Source organism: Podarcis cretensis (genome assembly GCF_951804945.1).
Source record: "Podarcis cretensis genome assembly, chromosome: 7".
NCBI lineage: Eukaryota > Metazoa > Chordata > Lepidosauria > Squamata > Lacertidae > Podarcis > Podarcis cretensis.
The window spans coordinates 72,699,520-72,719,601 of NC_137176.1; the positions used below are offsets into that span (position 1 = coordinate 72,699,520).

At 42.2% G+C, this 20,082-nt stretch overlaps 1 protein-coding gene across 5 annotated transcripts in view; it reads left to right on the forward strand.

Annotated features, from left to right (window-relative positions):
• OXR1 (oxidation resistance 1) overlaps window positions 1-20,082 on the forward strand; it is a 248,874-nt gene that overhangs the window by 170,516 nt on the left and 58,276 nt on the right. The window contains exon 1 of one of the 5 annotated variants that reach the window (XM_079984233.1): window positions 11,509-11,545. The exons of the other annotated variants lie outside the window; for them this stretch is intronic. Coding sequence (XP_079840359.1) covers window positions 11,524-11,545 — 22 coding nt within the window. The 5' untranslated portion in view covers window positions 11,509-11,523. Of the gene's footprint in view, window positions 1-11,508; window positions 11,546-20,082 lie in introns of those variants that run through there. 5 annotated transcript variants of the gene reach the window in all.

Genomic DNA, 20,082 nt, shown 5'->3' on the forward strand with positions numbered 1-20,082 from the left:
ACTTTCTTGAGCAGCCTTCCCAAGGCTCATAGAAACTTTTATATGTATTGCAGGAAGTGGAAAGTGTTAAACCTTCCCTTTTATTAAGCCTTTTCCTAAGCCTAATAGCAGCACAAGAGGTAGGAATTCTACCTGATTAGTGTTGACTAATAAATATAGTTGTTGTTGTTGTTTAGTCGTTTAGTCGTGTCCGACTCTTCGTGACCCCATGGACCAGAGAACGCCAGGCACTCCTGTCCTCCACTGCCCCCCGCAGCTTGGTCAGACTCATGCTGGTAACCTCGAAAACACTATCCAACCATCTCGTCCTCTGTCGCCCCCTTCTCCTTGTGCCCTCCATCTTTCCCAACATCAGGGTCTTCTCCAGGGAGTCTTCTCTTCTCATGAGGTGGCCAAAGTACTGGAGCCTCAGCTTCACAATCTGTCCTTCCAGTGAGCACTCAGGGCTGATTTCCTTCAGAATGGAGAGGTTTGATCTTCTTGCAGTCCATGGGACTCTCAAGAGTCTCCTCCAGCACCATAATTCAAAAGCATCAATTCTTCGGCGATCAGCCTTCTTTATGGTCCAGCTCTCACTTCCATACATCACTACTGGGAAAACCATAGCTTTAACTATACGGACCTTTGTTGGCAAGGTGATGTCTCTACTTCTCAAGATGCTGTCTAGGCCTGTCATTGCCCTTCTCCCAAGAAGCAGGCGTCTTTTAATTTCGTGGCTGCTGTCACCATCTGCAGTGATCATGGAGCCCAAGAAAGTAAAATCTCTCACTGCCTCCATTTCTTCCCCTTCTATTTGCCAGGAGGTGATGGGACCAGTAGCCATGATCTTCGTTTTTTTGATGTTGAGCTTCAGACCATATTTTGCACTCTCCTCTTTCACCCTCAATAAAAGGTTCTTTAATTCCTCCTCACTTTCTGCCATCAAGGTTGTGTCATCTGCATATCTGAGGTTGTTGATATTTCTTCCGGCAATCTTAATTCTGGCTAGGGATTCATCCAGCCCAGCCTTTCGCATGATGAATTCTGCATATAAGTTAAATAAGCAGGGAGACAAAATGCAGCCTTGTCGTACTACTTTCCCAATTTTGAACCAGTCAGTTGTTCCATATCCAGTTCTAACTGTAGCTTCTTGTCCCACATAGAGATTTCTCAGGAGATAGATGAGGTGATCAGGCACTCCCATTTCTTTAAGAACTTGCCATAGTTTGCCATGGTCGACACAGTCAAAGGCTTTTGCATAGTCAATGAAGCAGAAGTAAATGTCTTTCTGGAACTCTCTAGCTTTCTCCATAATCCAGCGCATGTTTGCAATTTGGTCTCTGGTTCCTCTGCCTCTTCTAAATCCAGCTTGCACTTCTGGGAGTTCTCGGTCCACATACTGCTTGAGCCTTCCTTGTAGAATTTTAAGCATAACCTTGCTAGCGTGAGAAATTAGTGCAATTGTGCGATAGTTGGAGCATTCTTTGGCACTGCCCTTCTTTGGGATTGGGATGTAGACTGATCTTCTCCAATCTTCTGGCCACTGCTGAGTTTTCCAAACTTGCTGGCATATTGAGTGTAGCACCTTAACAGCATCATCTTTTAAAATTTTAAATAGTTCAGCTGGAATACCATCACTTCCACTGGCCTTGTTATTTGCAGTGCTTTCTAAGGCCCATTTGACTTCACTCTCCAGGATGTCTGGCTCAAGGTCAGCAACCACACTACCTGGGGTATATGAGACATCCGTTTCTTTCTGGTATAATTCCTCTGTGTATTCTTGCCACCTCTTCTTGATGTCTTCTGCTTCTGTTAGGTCCTTTCCACTTTTGTCCTTTATTATGGAAATCTTTGTACGAAATGTTCATTTCATATCTCCAATTTTCTTGAACAGATCTCTGGTTCTTCCCATTCTATTGCTTTCCTCTATTTCTTTGCATTGCTTGTTTAAGAAGGTCTTCTTGTCTCTCCTTGCTATTCTTTGGAAATCTGCATTCAATTTCCTGTATGTTTCACGATCTCCCTTGCATTTTGCTTGCCTTCTCTCCCCCGCTATTTGTAAGGCCTCATTGGACAGCCACTTTGCTTTCTTGCATTTCCTTTTCATTGGGATGGTTTTCGTTGCTGCCTCCTGTATAATGTTACGAGCCTCCATCCATAGTTCTTCAGGCACTCTGTCCACCAAATCTAAATCCTTAAACCTGTTCCTCACTTCCACTGTGTATTCATAAGGGATTTGACTTAGATTGTATCTTACCGGCCCAGTGGTTTTTCCTACTTTCTTCAGTTTAAGCTTGAATTTTGCTATAAGAAGCTGATGATCTGAGCCACAGTCAGCTCCAGGTCTTGTTTTTGCTGACTGTATAGAGCTTCTCCATCTTTGGCTGCAGAGAATATAATCAATCTGATTTCAATGCTGCCCATCTGGTGATGTCCATGTGTAGAGTCGTCTCTTGTGTTGTTGGAAAAGCGTGTTTGTGATGACCAGCTTGTTCTCTTGACAGAACTCTATTAGCCTTTGCCCTGCTTCGTTTTGATCTCCAAGGCCAAACTTGCCAGTTGTTCCTTTTATCTCTTGACTCCCTACTTTAGCATTCCAATCCCCTATAATGAGAAGAACATCCTTCTTTGGTGTCACTTCTATAAGGTGTTGTAAGTCTTCATAGAATTGGTCAATTTCAGTTTCTTCAGCACCAGTAGTTGGTGCATAAACTTGGATTACTGTGATGTTAAAAGGTCTGCCTTGGATTCGTATCGAGATCATTCTATCATTTTTGAGATTGCATCCCAGTACAGCTTTTGCCACTCTTTTGTTGACTATGAGGGCCACTCCATTTCTTTTACGGGTTTCTTGCCCACAGTAGTAGATATGATGGTCATCCGAACTGAATTCACCCATTCCCGTCCATTTTAGTTCACTGATGCCCAGGATGTCAATATTTATTCTTGCCATCTCATTTTTGACCACCTCCAACGTACCCATGTTCATGGTTCTTACATTCCAGGTTCCTATGCAATATTTTTCTTTACAGCATTGGACTTTCCTTTCGCTTCCAGGCATATCCGCAACTGAGCGTCCTTTCGGCTTTGGCCCAGCCGCTTCATCAGCTCTGGATCTACTTGTACTTGCCCTCCGCTCTTCCCCAGTAGCATGTTGGACGCCTTCCGACCTGAGGGGCTCATCTTCCAGCATCATAACTTTTATATGCCTGTTGTCTTTGTCCATGGAGTTTTCTTGGCAGGGATACTGGAGTGGCTTGCCGGTTCCTCCTCCAGGTGGATCACGTTTGGTCAAAACTCTCCACTATGACCTGTTCATCTTGGGTGCCCTGCTCGGCATAGTTCATAGCTTCTCTGAGTTCTTCAAGCCCCTTCGCCACGGCAAGGCAGTGATCCATGAAGGGGTAATAAATATAGTTATTCAGAAGCAAATTCCACTTGGTTCAATGGGGCTTGCTCCCAAATAACTGCGAATGCAATTGCAGTGTGTATGTCTCTCAGATTTCTCCCAAATCTGAGTTTTGCATGAAACAGGCAGGTCATTAAATCATTACACCTAGCGGAACCCTGATTTGAAAGATGTATGCATCTTTTAAATTGAGGAAGTAGGCCTTTCCTACGCCCGCCTGTGCAATGGACAGTTTAACCACACATGGGTCTGCCAGCCTGATAAGACTGATAAGAGCATGTGTCAGCATGCCTCAGTATATTTTCAAAGAAGGGACATTCCATTTTAGTGCACCTCTGCCTCTGAAAACTTCTGTTTACCTTTGTACTTCTGTTGCAAAGATGGCAGTTTTAGTACACTGGGTAGCCCATCACTGAGAACACCTCCCTTGTGTGATGAAGATGATTGTTGGTTTTATTGTAAATCTGATATGACTTGGTCAGCTTTCTTCAGAAAGCTTGTTCTGCTTGTAGCCCCTCTCTCCCCTTCCTTTAATGCCAATCCATGCTGTATGTCATTATAGGTCTTCTCTCTATTTCACCTTCAGACTGCAGCTTCCAAACCCACCTTTTTGCAGCCTTTCCCCATATAAACATCTAGAGCTCAGCAAGAGAGGGAAACCTGTTTTGCAGGCTTCTGCGCTTCAGCTTGTGGAAAAGGGGTGTGGAATGTTTACTGTAATTAAAGTCCTTCTACTATCCACTTGCGTTTGTGTTGGAAAGTACAGATGGTTTATTAGTAAGTGTTTGCTGGCATTTATTTACTCATTTTGTTTATATCCCACATTCCCTCCAGGAGGCTCAAGGTGACACACACAGGGTTCCTAAGAGGGTTTCCAGCCAAACAGTGACTAGGCCAAATTATCAGGTGGTAGTGGGAGAGAGAATAGGGTGACCACTTATGTTGGTAGAACATCTAGTCCTTCAGATTTTGATGCACTACAACTTCAGTCATTCTTGACCATTGGTCATGTTGGGTGAGGCTGATGAGAGTCCCAAAACATCTGGAGGTCCACTGGTTTCCCACCCTTTATGCATTGCCAAAAAAAATGAGAAAATACGTAACCTGAAAAGAAGACAACAGATTTGCATAAAGTTTGACTATATAACCTTGCAGATCAGTTCTAGCAATGCTGGGTCCTTCCTGCTGAGGCCACAAGTCTGTCCACATGACTTCTTCTCCTGGCTGGACCCGGTTCATCATATGATGACATGGTGGCAACATGACAGCTACCATTGCTATGTGTTGCAGGGCTTCCCTGCCCTTGGCCTCCTTCATTCAAGAGGCAGCCATGCTCCCCAAAATCACATTTTAGCTGATGAACAAAAATTCAGCTCCTTAGCATAACCTTAAGACATATTTATGAAGTGGAACCATCAGGTAAACAGCATCAGCTATGAATCCAAAGAAAGTTAGTACAACTGTCTGGAGAAAGCTCTTAAAATCTATAGCTTGCCACTCATATGCAGTTGTTTTTTAAAGAAGGAAAACAAGCTACTAAAACTGTACAGATACAAGGATGGAATACAAAAATACACAGAAATTGATCGGATATTAAGCATCTGCTAGGTGCCATCTGTTCTGTGCCATCTCTCTTCCCCTTCCAAACAGGAAGAACATAATTTTGTTAAGATATAATTTTAGCTTAGCTGAAGCATGTTGATCTCAACTCTTAACATTCAAGCTATTTATTAACTACATTTATATCTCTGCTACGACCAAATCGTTTTATGCACATAATAATTCTGAGAGGTGGGTTGCATTTGAGAGATGGGGACTGGCCCAAGATTACCCAGTGAAGAAGAAGAAGGAGAAGAAGAAGAAGGAGAAGAAGAAGAAGAAGAAGAAGAAGAAGAAGAAGAAGAAGAAGAAGAAGAAGAGTTTGGATTTGATATCCCGCTTTATCACTACCCGAAGGAGTCTCAAAGCAGCTAACATTCTCCTTTCCCTTCCTCCCCCACAACAAATACTCTGTGAGGTGAGTGAGGCTGAGAGACTTCAAAGAAGTGTGACTAGCCCAAGGTCACTCAGCAGCTGCAAGAGGAGGAGCCGGTAAGCGAACCCGGTTCCCCAGATTATGAGTTCATGGCAGAGTTGGCATTTGAACCTAGGTCTTACCAGTAGTACACTGTAAAGGTAAAGGACCCCTGACAGTTAAGTACAGTCGCAGATGACTCTGGAGTTGCGGTGCTCATCTCGCTTTACAGGCTGAGGGAGCCGGCGTTTGTCTGCAGACAGTTTTTCCGGGTCATGTGGCCAGCATGACTAAGCCACTTCTGGTGAACCAGAGCAGTACATAGAAATGCCGTTTACCTTCCCACCAGAGTGGTACCTATTTATCTACTTGCACTGCCATGCTTTTGAACCGTTAGGTTGGCAGGAGCTGGGACCAAGCAACAGGAGCTCACCTCGTCGTGGGGATTCAAACCGCCAACCTTCTGATCGGCAAGCCCAAGGGCTCAGTGGTTTAGACCACAGTGCCACCTGCATCTCAGTAGGTTGTTGACCTTTTTGTGGGGGGTCAAAGTTGTTGAACTCCCTCCCCCCCATACAAAGTTTTCCTGGACATTTTGCCAATTTGGTGAAAATCCACCTGGACGCCATTTTGACCATCCGATTCCCGGGAAAACCTGGATGCATGGCAGCCCTAGACAATGATATTTATCAGGGCCACAAAATAGCTAATGATATAAATCAGGGCTGCAAATTACAGAGTAGATCCATGCTTACAGGTAAAACTGTCTGCCAGCCCTTACCACTGCCAGTGTCATTTGGTTACTGGTTATAAAAAGCAGGCGATAACATTCACTGCCACAAACAAGAACAATTACTTACAACATGGATATATGTACCTGGATCCTATACATATTCATTTGGATGTAAGGTTGTCGTTAATGAAACTTAATGGAACACTGTCTTAAATGGAACTTAAGCATGCCTAGGATTGCAGCCTTAACTTTTTATTTTTCTTATTTAGGGGCACTGTCCAGGGAGAGACACTGCAGCTTCTTCCAAAACTTTTAGTTTCCCATAGACTTCTAGTAAACCAAAGGCACAGTGAAGAATCTGTCGTACTTTTAAGTTTACATTCTTAATACATCGTTGATCTTTAATGTGTTATCAGAGAACGAGTGATCTGACTTCTGCAAGGTCTTGCTGTTGAATTTTAAAGCATCATACATTTTGACAGTGAGCTTAGGTTGTCTGTTCCTACATGAAACATTTTGCCTGATAGCTACTCTGTAAAATATAGTGGGAAGCAGATGATAACTAATTTATGTTATGCCAGAATAACATTATTCTGTAATGTTACAGAAGCCTATCCAAACCTTCGTATTTAGATGACTCCATTAATACTGAAAAATGTAGTGTGCGCTAGTGTGCCAAAAGAAGTAATTAATCTAAAAGAAGCATCTTTGTTTCTATGCATGAAATTAGATTTGAAGCAAGCAGAACGATTAGAGAGATGAACAAGTGAGCAGTTATTTGTCCATAAACGTTATCAAGTCATATACACTATCAGAGTTGAGAGCTTTGTCTTCAAAGTGTCTGTATCCATAACATGGCAGAAAAACAAACAACTTTCTAAATACGTATACCCCTTGAAAGACCTAGATTTAAAGGGAAGATTTCTTATACCTCTAAATCTCAGCCGTGAGCTGATGGCTTGCTTATTAAGTCAACGTGGAGTCAGATTACCGCTGGGCACCTTATCTAGTAGTAAACTCTTGCCTGCCAATGGAATTTTACACTATCTGTATCTATCTATCTATCATCTATCTATCTATCATCTATCTATCTATCTATCTATCTATCTATCTATCTATCTATCTATCATCTATCTATCTATCTATCTATCTATCTATCTATCCATCATCTATCTATATTATTTTGAATTTAACTTGTGGGGGGTAATTATAATTGATGGATGGTAGTAATTAACTGAAGAGGAATTGATTACATTTTAAAGCAGTATCTGAGTTTGAAATTAATTAGGTGAAAAGTAATTGAAGACAAACTATTGATTTGGAGTGATTTAAAAGTTTTATTTGGTGTCATTTGGATGGGAAATTAATTGGCTTGGCTTTTCCTGTGTAAAATTTAAATAAAGTCCACACACACACACACACACACACACACACACGACTATGCAAATTTGCTTCCTCTTTTTTGTGATGCTTTTATTTACGTTTTATTATTGTTATTATTATTATTATTATATCCCACCCATATCTATATCTATATATCTATATATCTATGTAGATATGAATTTGATTTTACTTATACGAATTTACACGAGTATACAGTAAAAATTCATAACAAAACTTAACCCATATTTCAAGAACTCTGCATGCAGTTGATTTACATTCTTTTTCTTAACTCTCCATTAATTTTAATCCAATTCATTACTCCAAAAACAAGATCTTTGCTATGCTTTAAAAAACAAACCAAAACCAAAACACATAACTAAATTTTAACATTCCTCCCCCTTTCTCCTTATTCTTTATCCATTAAGTTAGCTTTTCAAGACTTTGGCAATGCAGAAGGAACTGCTGTGCCGCTAAAATATTGAGGGGTTTTTTAAAACAGCAATAATGTTGGTCATAAGTCCTTTGCACAGGGTCACAAGAACATTGTTCCATCATTAGATATGTCTAACTTCCTTCTCTGCTTCAACCACAAAACTCTGATTCCTCTTGTCGCTCAAAATATAGTCATTTGAAACACTTTATTCTTCTAGTGTGGCTCTGAAATCTTAATATTATCTGCTACCTAATCTTGCATAACTCTGCATTAGGCATAACATTCACTGTGTAGTATTATACATTCACACCATTCGTTTTCTACATTGTAAACAAAAAGAGGGCACTTCACAATGTGCTGTGGGTATTTATTTTTAAAAAGAGAATTGGAAAACAAACCAATTTATATTTGGTGCTAGAGGCTCTCCTCGTCAGTGACAGTTTCCTGATTAATTAGTTAATCCCCCAGATCTGTAGCTATCTCATTACTAGTAATGTCTGTGACCTGGTGTGACATGCTGGCAAGTTAAGAGTACCAAAAATTAGGCTACGGGTTCATGAACCAGTTTGCTTAGAACTAAATTGTAGATTCAACATTTTATATCCCAGTGATTTTGACAGAAAGTAAAACATGTGCTTAAAATCAATCTCATCAAAACAAATGAGACTACAACTCCTAACTTTGGCTGCATTGTAGCCCAATCTTCATATATTGGGACATTATATAGGTTGTTCTGGTCATTCCAATGGGTGGGTCAGCACACTTATTGGGATGGAACTCCACAGACTCTTTCCAGGTAAACATGCCTAGCATACTGTGAACTGTTATAGGGCTTTTCACAAGTGTTTCTCCATGTGTTCTGTAAACACATGGAGTTGCTGTTGGACCAGAGCACGCCAGGCACTCCTGTCTTCCACTGCCTCCTGCAGTTTGGTCAAACTCATGTTAGTAGCTTCGAGAACACTGTCCAACCATCTTGTCCTCTGTCGTCCCTTTCTCCTTATGCCCTCCATCTTTACCAACATCAGGGTCTTTTCCAGGGAGTCTTCTCTTCTCATGAGGTGGCCAAAGTAGTGGAGCCTCAGCTTCAGGATCGGTCCTTCCAGTGAGCACTCAGGGCTGATTCCCTTAAGAATGGATAGGTTTGATGTTCTTGCAGTCCATGAGACTCTCAGGAGTCTCCTCCAGCACCATAGTTAAAAAGCATCAGTTCTTTGGCGATCAGCCTTCTTGATGGTTCAGCTCTCACTTCCATACATCACTACTGGGAAAACCATAGCTTTAACCATACAGACCTTTGTCGGCAAGGTGATGTCTCTGCTTTTTAAGATGCTGTCTAGGTTTGTCATCACTCTTCTCCCAAGAAGCAGGCACATGGAGTAGGCAGGTCCATACCTGTTGGTGCCATCCTCACCACAAATATGCAGGTCAGCTCCATCCCAGCCTCTACAAGTGATAATTTTATTGTCTTATCCCTTTTGTAAACCACACTGAGGTTTTCTTTTCTACAGTCAAACGGTATGTAAATTTCATGGAATATATATTTCAAAATCACTAGCATGCTCTGCTCCAGGACCTTCTTGTTATTTCCCAGCCACTCAGAATGCATCCACTGGCTTCATCCCCAATAAAAAAATTCACCTCGCATCTTTGCTACTATTTCTTGCAGCCTTTTTGGCTACATTAACCCTCTCCTCCCCAACTCCTCCCCACTAGATCTCTCAGCAACTCACATATATCATGTCAATTATGTGAGCTTAAAATCCACTGGAGGATAGATTTTGACTGATATCTGGAGAACTCTTAAAGTTTCTGCTGTGACGCCAACAAGGGCTTTGCAAATCCCATTAAATCATCTTGTCTTCGCTACACATGGTTGCTTCTGTCTCAAGTGCCCCACTTCCCTTGTGAGAGCACATCCAATATGCTTCCCCCTGGAACCCATTGTAGCAGCTATAAAATACTTTGCTATGTAAAGCAGCACCATGTTTTGCTAAGATATTATCATGGTCCCTTGTTGCTCATCATTTTCAGTTGCTAACCATTTGAATTGTGCAAGCAAGTAAACCACACTTTCTTCATGCCTGGTGGAAGATTAATGTTTGGAGCTTAGATGAGCAAAATTATAGAGAAGGAAAACAACAGGTTTGTTGGGTTATTTCAAATGACTGAAAAAATATATATCTGTTGCATTTAGATGCTCATATATTGCATTTAGAGACAATGGAGGCACAAAGCAATTGTATTTTAAACATTTTAAATAAGTAGTGTGTAGCAGACGAGGCCTGATATGGTGATACAATTGCATTTTGCATTTAAAAATGCCCTGGGGAAAATAGCAATATGCTCACAAGAAGGCAAAACAACTTTGATTTCAATTAGATTTTCGCTCTTTACAACCAAGGCTGAATTTGAACCAGGATCTTTAATAAGAAACTGAACATAGCTAATTTGCAATGAGATCACTGCATGATTCGTTGTGGAATTAGCTTTTCAGACTTTGGCCCGGTGCTTAGTTTAGAACAAGCTGTGATTTAGTGCGGACAAGCAGTGTGCACACTGCTTAAAAGTTCCTCTGGTGCTCCTTCCCCTGCCACAAACAAAACAAATCAGAAACTGGCTTGACATGTCCAAATCTGAATCTGTCCCCCACTCTCATAATCGTAAGTGTCCTCTGCTGCAGTCTTGTGTGTGTGAGGCAGGAGAGCAGATAAACATATAAATATACATACATTTTAATTTATAAATCACTTGCTCAAAATAAAATAAAATATCCCAAGCAACGTGCAGTGCACCAGGAATGCTTTTTGGAAAGGGAAGGATAAAAGTTCCTAGAGAGAAAGGAGGGAACATACAAAAAGGAAACAGCTAGAGCACAATCTATAAAATGGATAATGCACCCTTTGCCATATCGTCACAGGGCAGAAATATATAACAGAGCAAAATAATAGGAACAGCAGGATAAAATTCCACATTAAAAAACACTAATCCAAAACAGGTAGCGGTCTTGATGAACCAAGCATGTTTCAGCTGTTAACAACTGGGCAGGCTAGGGTTTATTACACAGTAAGTTCCCGAAGTGGAAGCAGTGGGTAGTTATCTGAACCCAGCACAATGCTGTCCCTCATACCTAGATCCAGCATAATGGCTCCCTATTCCTCCTTTAAGTGCTAACATTGAGATGTGTGTCCTTGAATGATTAAAATGGTCTGAAGACTGTCTGTTTTGCTTCTGCTTAGTTTCAGTAACAGACCTCAAAAAGAGTTGCTGTCCCAGTGTATTACAGAACTAACTGTAACCAATTCAGTTAGTTCTATAACCACACATTTCCTGTGGCTACTGTTAAGAGTCATTCCAGTGGGGTGACTGAATCACTATAGCAGCGAGGGCCTGTTTCCTAAGAAGGAAACAGGCACCCCACTCCTCAGAGCACTTCACGTGAATGAGAGCCAATCCCCAGCAGCGAAGCACTTCGTTTGCAGCTTGGAGCTTGAACCATTATAAAAGCAGAACTGCCTCTGCTGAAGCGAATTCAGCCCTTGCTGTTTCTGATTCTGCAGCGATCTGAAGACATGCTCTACTCACAAATGAAAGGTATGTTCAATTTGGGCTTCTAATGCAGAACTAAGGGTGATAATCAGCTAGGTCTTACTCAGAGTAGACCTGTTGAAATGAATGAGTATAATGTTCAGTAGGTCTACTCTGAGTTGAATACCACCCATAGATCACTTTTTTATATTTAACCAAATGTTCACTTACTCAGGTGTAAATCAGTCCCTCCAGATGTACAGTGGTACCTCGGGTTACATATGGTTCAGGTTACATACGCTTCAGGTTACAGACTCCGTTAACCCAGAAATAGTGTTTCAGGTTAAGAACTTTGCTTCAGGATAAGAACAGAAATCGTGCTCCGGCGGCGCGGCGGCAGCAGGAGGCCCAATTAGCTAAAGTGATGCTTCAGGTTAAGAACAGTTTCAGGTTAAGAACGGACCTCCAGAACGAATTAAATACTTAACCCAAGGTATCACTGTATTTGAACTCCAGCCCCAAACCAGCACAGCCAAGGGTTATGAATGATGGGGGTTGCAGTGCAGCAACATCTAGAAGTCTACAAGTTTCCCATTGCTGGCACAAGTCCTATTGAAATCAGTGAGATAGGCCTCCAAACATATGTGCACAGGATTATTATTCTGTTTTGCAGATGAGGTTGAAACAAAATGTATGTGTGAGACTTGTGGAAGGGTATCCAGCACTCTATCCGATGACAGATTGGAGCTCAAGTCTCACTCTGCTTTCCAGTTTTTCAACTTCTAACCCCTGAATGTCTGCCATGGAATCCTTGCGCATGACTGAGAGTTCTGGGATATATACCAAGGTTAACATGGGGCAATGACCTTGGTCTATTAGGCCCCATGCCAACCCATCTGAACATAGCACTTCCCCATGGCTGCCACTGATGAGCATAAGAGTCAGCCTGATGAGCACAAGTTAAGGAAGTTTTCCAAGCCGTCGAGTGCTCAGCTAAACACATGTGGAGCCCTTTGTTGTTGGGCTCCACAGAACAGTTTGAAAAAGCACCACTCTTATCTCCAGATCCTCATCCTATTCCGTGGTACCTATTCCAGTGGTCACCACTGAAAGTTGGTGGAGCCGTTTCTGGGGAGAAGCATTTTAGGGACTGGGAGAGCAGCTCTGGTTGCCTTCTGAGAAAGCTGAAGAGAGACCACAGCACCCCTGGAAGTGAGATCTGCTCCTTACCTAGCCCAGCTCACTCTCAGATCTTCATTAAAAGATAAGCATTCCAACCAAGTGAGGTGTTAGAGGAGGGTTAGTAGTACATCAACGCTCCTTCTAGGGTAGTTGATCATAGGGTCTGGGTCAGTTGATAATGGAGAGAACCAGTCCTTGAGTTATTGTGGTCTTGAGAGACTTAAGGCTTTATAGGTCAAAACCAGCATTTCTGAGATCTATGGAACTTTCAGAAGAGAATCTCCCGCAGACTGAAGCCAGATGTGGTTTTACGGTGGCGCAACCACCCTAAAAGTCTCGGTGCTGCACTGCAGGGGGCACCAAATCAATGCTGTAGAACAGAGCTCAAGAGGAGTGTGGGGGGAGAAAGCACTGAATTTTAGCATCACACAGAGTGCTTCTGTAATTTGAGTGCCCAAAGTCTGCCACTGTTGCAGCTATGTACTGGGTGTACAAGGGATAATAAGGTGGTCTTAAGTAACGTCCTGCCCTGTACAGTGGTACTTCGGGTTACATATGCTTCAGGTTACATACGCTTCAGATTACAGACTCCACTAACCCAGAAATAGTACCTCGGGTTAAGAACTTTGCTTCAGGATGAGAACAGAAATCGTGCTCCGGTGGCGGCAGCAGGAGGCCCCATTAGCTAAAGTGGTGCTTCAGGTTAAGAACGGACCTCCAGAATGAATTAAGTACGTACTTTGTTAAGAGTCTTAAGGTGAAATACAGGGCACGTGAAGCAGGTTTAATTAGATTAGACTATAATACTGTATATGCATTATAGTTTTTTATACTAACGAAGTTGGTGATTAATTTTAGAATAACACCAAGTCAGCAGGGACAAAATTGAACAGTAACTTGTATGGTACATGAAAAGAAAACTACCTAAAAAGTGTATCACACACATATTTTAGTGCCTACATGCCAATCCATACATACATGGAATGTATTGTTACTGACAAACTGAAAACAAGTAGCAAAAAATATTTTCAAAGCCAGCCTTGCAAGTTTAGCTGTCCAGGCTGATCCAAAAGTTGGTATGGGGAAATATTGCATGTGGCAAAAGAGTTATCAGAAAAGCTGCTTGCTGTTTGTTGAAACAGTTTATTGGCATAAATTTCAAAAATATGCACTTCCAGAGGCTGAAGGCAAGCTGTGCATAATCTGCAGATCACGTTGTTGATATTCAGATTGAGGCTAGTCATACGATTATGAGAAATGAGCGTATGATTACTCTTGACACATTCTTTGTCTCTCAGGTTGCCAGGCACAAAGACTTTTTAGAGACCGTGTGTCTTAATACTGCTCAGCTGTGCACAGTATTTTGTTTATTACCAAGGCACTCTGGGAAATCTCAAATTCTGTGCTCCAGGTACTTTTCATACTATAATTACATGGAGGCCCCTACCGTGAATTAAGCACCAACTGTGTACCAGGGCATCATATGGGCAATCAATTCAGTTATTTAGGTGCCACAGCAAAGTCATTATTCTTTAGACAAACATCAAAGAAAGGTGACAAAAGCTGGAATTTATTGTATTTTTATCTTGCTGTTTTTTGTGATTATTCCCCAAGTCCACTTTTATTCTCATGACAACCCTGTGAGGCAGATTATGTAGAATTAGGTTTATGGCGATAGGAACTTGGGTGTCCCCAGTACTAAACTGACACTAAAAGCTAGAGTCGTAATGGCCTCAAACATTTATGTCTTCTACAGTGAGAGAAGAGAACCAGGAATGATTGTGTACTGTCATTAGGACTGGGTGATATTATTGATATATCGTCCGAAACAGGTTTGAAGTCCATATTGTGATATCGGTTTCATAATTTTTGATCTGGCAATATATCGCAGACCATGATGTGTGTGTGCACGCACTATGCAAAAATCACAATGTGGAAAAACTGTGAAGCCAGCCAATGCTTCTCTCGATTCCTGCATCTCTTGTTAACTTTGACGGCTCAGCTGTCCCCTACCTTATGCGGTGGGTAGCAAATCACAAGAGCAGGCACCGGCAAAAATCACCATGCAGGAAAAACCGTGAAGCCAGCCAATGCCTCTATATAGCTCCAGCCTTATTTCAGACATCATGATATATTGGTATATCACAATGTTTAGCTAGTGATATGCCACAGTGTTGAAAACCAGATATTGCCCAGCCTTAACTACCATCAGTATCAGAGGCAGTTTCCTCTGAATACAAGCTGTTGAGAATTGCAGGTGGGGAGCTGTTGAGAATCCCAGTTGAGCTCTGTGGAAATATGGCCATGGTAAGGCAGCCCATCTCAAGTAGCAGATGTTTTAAGTACCAAAAAGGTAAAGGGAACCCTGACCATTAGGTCCAGTCGTGACCGACTCTGGGGTTGTGGCGCTCATCTCGCTTTACTGGCCGAGGGAGCCGGCGTACAGCTTCCGGGGCATGTGGCCAGCATGACTAAGCCGCTTCTGGCGAACCAGAGTAGTGCACGGAAACGCCATTTACCTTCCCGCCAGAGCGGTACCTATTTATCTACTTGCACTTTGTTGTGCTTTCGAACTGCTAGGTTGGCAGGAGCAGGGACCGAGCAACGGGAGCTCACCCTGTCACTGGGATTCGAACCGCCGACCTTTTGATCGGCAAGTCCTAGGCTCTGTGGTTTAACCAACAGCGCCACCCATGTTCCTTTTTAAGTACCATAAAGGATAGGAAATGTCTAGCGTTTTATTGCAGGCATAATCTGCAACGCGTTCTTGACACAATAATTGGTGCATAAGTTGTGCGTTTATTGTGCTTTAGTTTGTTCTGCGATTCTCCCCCATTTCTGCCATGTTATTGCTGCTCAGAGGGGCAACAGGACAATGAAAATGGGACCAAATTAAACCAGAACATTTGTGGGATAATAAAGGTACAGGATTTCAGCAGGAAGGTACAGGATATGCACTGATCGGAAATGAAGTAGTGTGACTGCCCCAAAACTTTTGCAGGCACAAACAGTATTGAAAGCAGGATCACGTGTGCTGCCCCAATAGCATTATGAACACACATAATCATGAATGCGCAATAAAAAGGGAATATTGAGGAGGCCTAAGCCTCATTTAATCCCCGTGGCGGGGTGAGCTCCCGTCTTTCGGTCCCAGCTCCTGCCCACTTAGCAGTTCGAAAGCACCCCTAAGTGCAAGTACATAAATAGGTACCACTTTATAGCGGGAAGGTAAACGGCGTTTCCGTGTGCTGCGCTGGTGCTGGCTCGCCAGAGCAGCTTCGTCACGCTGGCCATGTGACCCGGAAGTGTCTCCGGACAGCGCTGGCCCCCGGCCTCTTAAGTGAGATGGGTGCACAACCCTAGAGTCGGACACGACTGGCCCGTACGGGCAGGGGTACCTTTACCTTTTACTTTAAGCCTCATTTAACTCACAGGGGCTTACTTCTTTGTAAACATGTATAGGATTGCACTGTAAGACCCACTAATGTAAAGGGACCTAGTTTTCAATAAACGGGCACAGGATCAAGCTGTAATTGTTTTAGAAGCAAAAATAAATACTGAGAACTTAACAGCATGTATTTCTCAGATCCTATACAAGCCACAGAGGGAGCAGGAGAGTTAGTTATCTAGGAAATAACATCTGACAGGCATGACTTTTCTGCTTTTAGGCTCATTAGACTTCATAAGATAACAGTAAAATCTGAATGCATGTTAAACATAAAACTCTTCTGAGATTGTTAACTGAAATTAAATGTTACACACAAAAAACGGAATCTAATTCTAATTATTGCTGTGCAAGCAGTCCTTCAGCCTGCAAGAACAATGCAGCAAGATCTGTGACAGAAATGCCACAGCAATCCTTTGCAAAAGGAATGACTTTAAACTAATGGAAGTATACGTTCCAAAGAGGCTTGTGCATGAAAAATTCCTAGATTCAGCATTTGTTGAAAGCTCTTTACCCTGAGCTATAAACTGAAATATAGTCATATACACTCTCTCTAAAGAAACAGGTACGAGCCTTGGGGGCAGGAGGGGGATCCTGGAAACTCAACAAAAATGCCCAAGTGACCTATGTGGTTAGGAGTGCCTTCTGCCGCTTTAGTCTGGTACATCAGCCTACAGTCATGTCTGGACTGGGACTACTTGGACAGTGTGGCCCACGAATTAGTAACCTTGTTCCTAGATTACGACAATGCACTCTGTGTGGAGCTGCTCTTGGGATAGGTCCAAAAGCTCCCAACTGATGCAGAATGCAGTGGCTCAGAAAGCCAACAACATGTGGTACCTCTGCTAAAACAGCTGCGCACTGGCTGCCATATGCTACCCGGACAGGATTAAGGTTCTTGTGTCCATTTCCAAAACCCTAAACAACTTGGGTGCAGGATACCTTAAGGACCACCTGAGCCCTTATTTCCCAACTCAATCACTGAGATAATCTGGAATAGCACTATTAGTGGGGTAAAGTTAAAGGGACCTCTGACCATTAGGTCCAGTCGTGGCTGACTGGGGTTGCGGCGCTCATCTCGCTTTATTGGCCGAGGGAGCCGGCGTAGAGCTTCTGGGTCATGTGGACAGCATGACTAAGCAGCTTCTGGCGAACCAGACCAGCACACGGAAACGCTGTTTACCTTCCCGCCGGAGTGGTACCTATTGATCTACTTGCACTTTGACGTGCTTTCGAACTGCTAGGTTGGCAGGAGCAGGGACCGAGCAACAGGAGCTCACCCCGTCGCGGGGATTCAAACTGCCGACCTTCTGATCAGCAAGTCATAGGCTCTGTGGTTTAACCCGCAGCGCCACCCGCGTCCCATTTGTGGGGAGGGGGTGTTAATTGGGTTGTTGCTGTTTTGTTCTTGTCTTTATTATGTATTTTGTGTTTTTCTCTTGCATTTTTATACAAGAACCACCCTGAGATCTACGGATGAAGGGTGGTATACAGATTTAATAAATAATAATAAATAATTGCCCCCTGTGTTACAGAGGCCCAAATTGCCTCAATTAGAAGTTGGAAATTTAATGTTTCCAGTCCAATGCTATGGAACACTCTTCCAGCAGAGATTCAGTAGGCACTTTCGACTTTCAGGCGACTCTTGGGAGATCTTTTTATGCTGGCAGGCCTTTGTAGCTGTTTAAATTGTGTTATTAATTTATTTATTTATTAGCCAGTCAGTTTCATGATTATCTGTATTGTTTTTAAAGGTGTTCGGTGTTTTAATGTTGTATACTGCTCTGATATTTCATGATATAGTGGTATGTAAATACTTTTAAAAAATAAATAATCAAATATAATGTGACACTTAAAATTCATTTATTCAAGTTCAGTTTCGATTTCAGGAGTGGAGCCTGATTTCTGTACATTAGCAATCTCATTTTTTTTAAAAAATGTCCACATAAAAAAGCATAATGGAATTTTTATATGCATGTTTAGAAGAAATGCAGTAATGTAGTCTGAGTTTTGCTAAACATCATGTGCCTGAAGATGAGTTGCACATAGTGCTGCAGTTTCTAGCCCATGTGACATCTCTTGTACCTTTAAGAGTTGTATACGAGGTAGGCCTAATTCAACTAAACATTAACCACAGGAGAATAAGTCACTTCTCACCTGACATATGTTGTGGAATCAGATGCACACTAGAGGTGCAACTTCAACACCTATGCTCTGGAATTGGCCTGTGATGGGTGTCCTTCCCAGCATGTCAATCAATATAGTTCTGTATGTTTACTTATGCTATTTTAGGTTATGTACCAATAGCATGGGCCCTGTCTGACTCACAGGCAGCCTGTCTCTGCAGAGCTTTTATAATAGCTAAGGAAATTATTCTTAGGCTTTGGAAAACAGCTACTGTACTTGGGATTCATAACTGGCTAGAACTTTCCTGTTTGGCAGTCAATAAATGGATGGCTTCTTTTTTTAAAAAACCAACAACCGGGTCATGACTGATACTTTTAAGCACTTTGTGGCCCTTGTTCTTCAAGTGTGTTAGTGAAGACTAACTGAAATGGGTTCCTCTTCATTTCCCCCCAGATATCATTTCATGTAGTGGTCTCTGCATAACATGAGTTTTATATCATTTCATGTAGTGGTCTCTGCATAACATGAGTTTTATTGGTCCTGTGCCTGAGAATGGAAAGGATAGAACATAAACTAGGGAGGGAACTGCAATGTTGGATGTTCTATTAAGCCGCTGGATATTATGATTCATATTAATCTTAAAAATAAATATTATCATTAAAAACTCCAGTAGGTACAGGGTTGTTTTTTCCCATCTTTCTTTTGTCAATGCAGCATTCTGGTGGGCAATTGGCCTTTGGCAAAATGTGCCCTTTTGTACAGCCCTTCATAGGTAAAGGTTATTTATTAAGAGTTGGTGCGCTTGCTGCATATGAATGGCATGATTCAGGGCTATCTAGGGCCACTGGGCTGCTGGTTCTCACTAAGGGGAATGTTGATGGTCACCCGCTGTAAGCATTGGCCAGACTCCTCAAAATTACATGCACCAGCCTATGCGCTAGATATCCATCTCATGCATGTACCCCTGAACAATATATAGAAGGGACATGATCACGCTGTAGATTTTTCACATTTAAGAACTAATTCAGATTTAATCGACAACAGAGAAATAAGGCACCTTTTTGCTTGGCACATGTTTATCTGAAGACCAGAGTATCATGGAAATTTGGCAAGAGTGCCTCAGGAGTTATTCAGCAGCCATTTGTGCAAGCAGAATTTCCCTGAGAGCTCGCACAGCATCTACTGGCAGTATGCCTGGCATTCACTGCTGCAATTAGCACTTATTTTTATTGGCACCACATTTGTCCCCAGAGTAATTACAGGTCACCGCCACATGCTGTTCTATAGTTTTACCTTTTCCTACCTTAATCCTCTGTTGTTGTTTTAAAAAAACACAACAACTTTCCTGTGCCTTGAAGTTTTTGCTAATTTTGGCCTCTTGTTTCTTGGCCATTTTATTGGGTGGTAAGTGATGGGAGCATTCAGATCTACCAGCAAGGGGAGGACGGGGACTGTGAGTTGCCAAAACTTGCACAGAAGACCAATCCCACATTTCCCCACTTTTCCTGTAATATAGGACTTGAGCGAAAGCAGGGGAGAATCAGCAGGCGAAAAGTGGATTATTATTTGTATAATTCTTCCTTCAACTCACAGAAAGTCACTTGTAAAAGCTCCTCCCTTTCCCACCCACCACTCCCACTCTTTACAGTGATTTTCCTCATCAAGATAGGCATTTGCAGGTGAAATTTGGCAGGACCTTGGTGTCCTTTCTTCCTGTTAGTTCTGCTCTGCAACTGCAGGGTGGCGGAGGTGAAGTTTAACTTTGCTGTTATTACCAACCAAGAAAATAACTCTAAAAAACAAATCTTAATAATATACTGCACTTGTAAAACCAACCAACCAACCAACC